General features: G+C 37.0%; 1 protein-coding gene across 1 annotated transcript; it reads right to left on the reverse strand.

The window, feature by feature from the left end:
* Nucleotides 1–3197: 3197 nt before the first annotated feature.
* LOC137828123 (uncharacterized) lies at nt 3198–5547 on the reverse strand. Its single transcript, XM_068634570.2, has 2 exons — nt 4704–5547; nt 3198–3797 (listed from the first exon to the last, which is right to left on the reverse strand). The coding sequence occupies exons 1-2, from the start codon at nt 5416–5418 to the stop codon at nt 3478–3480; spliced, it is 1035 nt and encodes a 344-aa protein (XP_068490671.2). The 5' UTR covers nt 5419–5547; the 3' UTR covers nt 3198–3477.
* Nucleotides 5548–5874: the final 327 nt, after the last annotated feature.

The raw sequence follows: 5874 nt of genomic DNA on the forward strand, positions 1-5874 counted from the left end.
TTCCTGTAGTTCCAGATTTCGCTCACCACCCCAACTCAAATTGTGCTCCGTACTATGTTAATCAAATATGAAAACAAGGTCATCCCAAATTGATCGAAGTTTGACATCGGATCAATGTGAGATACAAACGATACACCAAGTCACTTAAAACATAAACACCAAACACACCAAGCAAAACTACAATCAAAGAACAAATGTCTATAAGACTCTTCCTCCTTCCCACACAAACAACACATCAAACTTTCTACCATCACCCCTTTTCTTTTCAAATTAACTCTATAGCAAGCTTGTTTCCTATCATCCTCCAAGCGGTAAGAATTGCAGAGGGTACAACTTTGCACCTCCACAGCTTACAGAAAACCAAAGAAGAAACCACCTCTCTATCCTTCCTAACAAGATTGTAGGCAGAGTTACCTGAAAAAGTTTGATGACCCCCCCCTTCCAAATCCAACTATCGGCCTCCCCCGAGTCCAACCTAGCCTCAAGCAAAAGCTGACGTAACTGATCCACCAAAGGCTTCTCCCAGTCGAAAAAAAATCTTCACCAAACTAACTGCCAAACCCAAACACTGTTAGCCCAATACCCGAACTCTACCATCTTTGCCTCTTTGTCCGAACATATTGAGTACAACCTCAACCTCGGAAAGACCCTCTTCAGCGCATCATCACCCAACCAACAATCCTTCCATAAAGAAATATCATTTCCATCACCGACTTTCCACTTAAAGCCCTCTTCAAAACTTCTCCCCCATCCCTCTGAAGTCCACACCTTTTTCAAATCTTTCCACCAAAGTGAGTTCCTATGACTAATTCCTTCCTCTCCCAAAAATTAAAACTTAACTGGTTGAAAGTAATTAGTACACTTTTTACACACTAAAAAACTATATAAGAATTTTTTTATACTTTTACATTTGAAGGACAAAAATACCATTTATCTCATCCTATTTACTCAAAATTAGGTTTTGTGTTTACCTTGCTCTTTTCCACACATAAGTTTAATTTCTTTCACTTTGCATTTAGATAGAAAATTTCATGATTTTCATAATTTTTAAATATATTAATTTAGATTTATTGAATTTTAATTTTCTGTTTTAAATAAAATATTTTGATTGTTAGAAAATACAACAAACTATTTAATATCAAATAATGATTAATAATTAAAAAATGTTAAGATGATCTATGTTAATGATATTTTACAATCAAAGTTCATTAAGATTTTTTTAATTGACATTGACAAAACTTTTTCTTAATAGATGTTGACCGAAATTATTTTGAGATGATTTCTTAAAAGATGTTGACCAAAATAATTTTGAGATGATGTTCTACAATATTTAGCTAACATCAATTATTTTAATGAGATTAGAGTTTTTTTAGCAACTTTTCGAACTATGTTAGCTGAAATTTTTTCCTAATTGACATTTGACAAAAAAGCAATTGTAATTAATGTTGACTTCAATAAAAAAATCACAAAATATTATAATTCACATTTGTCAAAAAGTAATCTCCCCAGCATTTATAAAAAAAATAAATCCCACTAATATCAAACGAGAAGTAAGATTTGTTTGCAACAATAAATAGCTATAACAATTTAAATAAAAAAACAACTTTTATTAACAGCAATAAAAAAAATATAATTGACATCAACTGGGAAAGTAATTATTTTAATAATATTCTGATCTTCAAATGAAGACAATCCAATCAAATTGAGTTAACTTTTATTAACATCAATAAAAAATATATAATTGACATCAACGGGAAAGTAATTATTTTAATAATATTCTGATCTTCAAATGAAGACAATCCAATCAAATTGAGTTAGAGTGAATACGAAAAGGAAAGATATAAATTTGAAAATATAACTTTTTTGAAATTCCAAGTTTTAATTAAATTTTTAAAATTGTCTAATTTCCAATAATTAAATAATTATAAAAAATGTTTAGAAATTGAATTTATTTTAAAATTCCTCTTTTAAATATATAATATATTTTATCATGGAACATTTTAATTTTTTTTATAAAAATAAATCACCCTCATAAAGTTTTCACTCCTTTGTTAAGACAAATTCAAAAGTCTCAAGATAATAAAATAGATTATTGAATTCAAAAGCCTTAAGATTTTTTCAGTTGGTAGAAAAAACATGATTTCTCACTATTATAGTGTAAAATATCCACAAACTAGGATAATAACATAAATGGTGAATCCCTTGATCGTCTTCAAACTTGCATGGCACCTGTATCTTGAGATTGTTTTAATTTTGAATGAATGATTGTAATGAACAGTGATAGTAATGTCTGTTTTGGAAGTGTAAAGGAAATAGTAAAAATAAGATTGGAGTTGTGATATTAAGAAAAAGGGAAGGTGGTGAGTGAGAAGAAGGAAGAAGAAAACAGGAGGATTGGGTGAGGGACTGCGTCGGTGATAAAGTAGTAGGATGGGTGAGTTAAAGATGCTGGCTGGAAAGGCAGACTGTAGACTGTACTAGGCAGGAAGAGAGAGATGGGATGGAGGGGCATTTTGGGAAGTGCAGTGTATCATTGAGGAGAGTCTATCATGGTTTTGGCGTATATGAGAGGAGGAGGAGTGAGAGTGTGGAAGAGAAGGGTAGGGTACACAAGCCAAAGTGGTGGGGTTCGTGTCCTATGTGGTCAAAAGAAATTGACTCAGACCCTTTGACTGTCCCTAGTGTTCTTGTAGTAGTAGTAGTAGTGTTGTTCTTACATTACATTGCATTGCATTGAGAAGAGAATGGTTTATCAATCTCTGCCATCTGCCACACTTGTCACCAACCCCTCCTCCTCTCTCCCTCTCTCTCCCTCAATCCCTCCTACCATTCCCATAATGCCCATTTCACTCTCCTTCTGCACACAAATATTCCCTTTATAACAACTTCTTACTTCACAAACTAAACTCTTCTCACTAAATCTCCACTCAAATTATTATACAAATAAAACAAGTATGGGATGAATGCAGAAATTAGGTGTGAAGAGTCAGGGATTTCAAGTTCACACTGTGGACAACAAAAGGATAAAAACAACACAAACAATAACTCCATGTCTAAAATTTGAGGCATCTTCAATATTTCAAATCGGTCATCAGCACATACGGATTTCTATAACTATAGAAACAAACAAATGTAAGACAATAATTAAATTAAGTTATATACATAATAACAATCACCAGTTGAACTGTATCCCAATGAACAATTAATGTTAGGACCTGCTTTCATATCCATTAAAGAATTGGAACATCCTTCACATATAAGCTGGCTGACATACAACATGTGGAATCAATTGATGTTCAAAACCTACTCAACACTATAACACAACAATTGAATTTTAAGAGAGAAAAGAATGGCTGATAAATATTATATGATTTTCTAATAAATGACATGATGATAATAATAAACAACTAACTAGGCAAAGAAGCATATATTATTATTATTATATATTTTGCATATTATAATTGATTAATTAATTAATTATCTTTGACCGTGGCGTTCAGAATTAATGAGTGACTGAATAGCACCGGAAAGGTTGGTGACAGCGGCTACAAGGGTGGCGATGCCTTGCCGGTGAACCTCATCGCGAGCTTCCTCCATCTGAAGCCGCCTTTGCTCCAGCTCAATCAGTTCGCGGTGCCGTTTCTCCTTCTTTTCTTCACAGCTTCTGAGAGCTCGTGCCAGCACCGATGCACTTCGCATTATGCTTGAACCAAGGTTTTTAACTTTCCTACGCTTTGATTCCGACCCATCATCAGCATCGTCCTCACTGTGTTCCGTGCCTGATGATTCCGACCTCTCTACAATCAAACATGTTCCACAACACAATCACAAAATCTGTCACATCACTACAATTAAGTTTCATCAATTATTAGAGCCACAATATGAGACAGTATTATTATATTTTATGGAAGGAAGGATATATAATATAATGTGACAAAGACTAAGTCCCCCAATAGAATGTGAAGGTATTTAATGAGTATTTAATTTGCATGAGTTGGGTTATGAGAGGAGAGGGTATTGGTGAGTGAATGCATTGGATACGTGGAAAACATTTATTTATTTATTAGTTGATGTTGATTTGTTTAGTTTGGAGTAAGATTTGAGATTTTGTTAACATTAAGGATTAAGGATTGTGTTAATGATTACACCCAGAAGGATTAAGCAAGTTAGAATCTATTTTCTTGGACAGCCCACAAAATCCATGACAATCATGAGGTGGTACCCTTCCACACACCGGTCTGCATGATTGTACTGTAGCGACCTTTATTTTTTTTTCTCTCAGCGTTATTTTTAATTAATAGAAATGAAAAAAATGGAAGCCAGAACATTTTCCCCGAGTTTTTTAATGGGGAGCAGAATCTTTGTGCAGTGGAGCAACGTGGTGTAAGATGTCACCAATAGCACCGCACTGCCACACTCTCCTCACGCGCCATTCGATGCACTCTACACTTTCATCAAACGGCTCGCAAACTAAGTTGTATTTAAAATAGCATGGAGGTCATTGTACCATATGATAAAAAAAAGATGGAAAATGGGTCCCATTAAGTGTGGCAGGGTTTACAGACCCTGCAAGTTTGACCGATAACCCACACACAACACAACATCCAAAATTGTCAAAAAGAAAATTAAAAAAAAAAAAGTGTTAGAAGTGTGTGTGAGCTGTGGAGCACATTGCTAACGCTAATGCTAATGTTAATGCATACCTGAAACCGCCGGAGTGGTGGAACTAACCGGTGGTGGTGGAGGTGGTGGAGGAGGTGGCGATGAGACAGTAATTAATGCAACCGGAGGCTGTTGTTGTGGTTGTCTTTGGGTTTGGGTTTGTGATTGTAGTTGTGGTTGTGTTTGTTTCCTTTGAAGAACTTCGGTGATGGCGTGGTAGACTTCGTAGACCATGTTGGAGGGGAGGTTTTGTTCCTTACGTTGTTGTTTGTTGAGTGTCCAATAAGAAGGAAAGTGTTTGATTTCGTGGGATTGTTGATGCTGCTGTTGTTGTGATTTGGACTCGTAGTCCCGGACCTTCTTGTAATCGCGGAGGAGATTGTCCCATTTGTCGTTGCATTGGTTCTGGCTTCTCAAGCATCCATGGCTCCAGCAATAGTTTTCGACCCATTTCCAGCGTAGCTCACCGCTGGTTCTGGCCGAGGAGGAGGTGGTAGAGCTACATGCAGGCCTGGTGGGGTCGTGTGGGGTTTTGAGCCTACGCTCGTCATCTAGCTTCTTGGCAGTTATGAGGATGAGGGTCTCTTGTATGGTCCAGTTGCCCTTGCGGTATTCTCGGGCGAGGGAAGAGGAGGAGGAGGGTGCTGCAGCGGTGGCCCCCTGGATGAGTGGGAGCGGATGGTGGTGGAGGGGTTGGCGGTGAGCCTCAGGCAAGAGTGGTGGATGTGGCAATGGGGTGGTGGAAGGGTCAGACATGGTTTTGATTTGGCATGAAATTGAAGTGGAGATAGTGAAGTGAATAAGTGAAAAAAAAAATGATTGAAGTTGGAGTTTGTAGTGTTAGAATGTGTGTGTTTTAATTTGATGGTTACCGTGTTATGTTTGATTTGATTTGAGAGTGAGATTTGTGTGTTTGAGGGGAGGGAAAGAGGGGAAGGGGAATTGAGGATTGTGTGGAGAGAGGAGTAGGTGAATGATTTAGAGCATCGGTTATGAAATGGTGCCACGTGCGGAGTGGGGTGGAACGAGCTTAGCTGCACGTGGCTGGACTGTGGAATTGGATGAGTAGTCTTGTGAGAAGTAAAGTTGACACCTTTCCATGGAGTCTCTTTGCCTTCCCTGCCACACCAAATGGAAATCATCATGCTAAAACCATGTACCCACCCGAATTTACCTCCTACTCCCAACTAATTAATGCTACAATCACCTAAC

Source organism: Phaseolus vulgaris, chromosome 7 (genome assembly GCF_051622355.1).
Source record: "Phaseolus vulgaris cultivar YP4 chromosome 7, ASM5162235v1, whole genome shotgun sequence".
NCBI lineage: Eukaryota > Viridiplantae > Streptophyta > Magnoliopsida > Fabales > Fabaceae > Phaseolus > Phaseolus vulgaris.

What these genes read in the sequence shown, in the direction of transcription:
- LOC137828123 (XM_068634570.2), bottom strand. Translation starts at nt 5,418, where the DNA reads ATGTCTGACCCTTCCACCACCCCATTGCCACATCCACCACTCTTGCCT. An exon ending in CACCACTCCGGCGGTTTCAG is followed by an intron (nt 3,798 to 4,703) that starts GTATGCATTAAC and finishes GTTTGATTGTAG; the next exon opens with AGAGGTCGGAATCATCAGGC.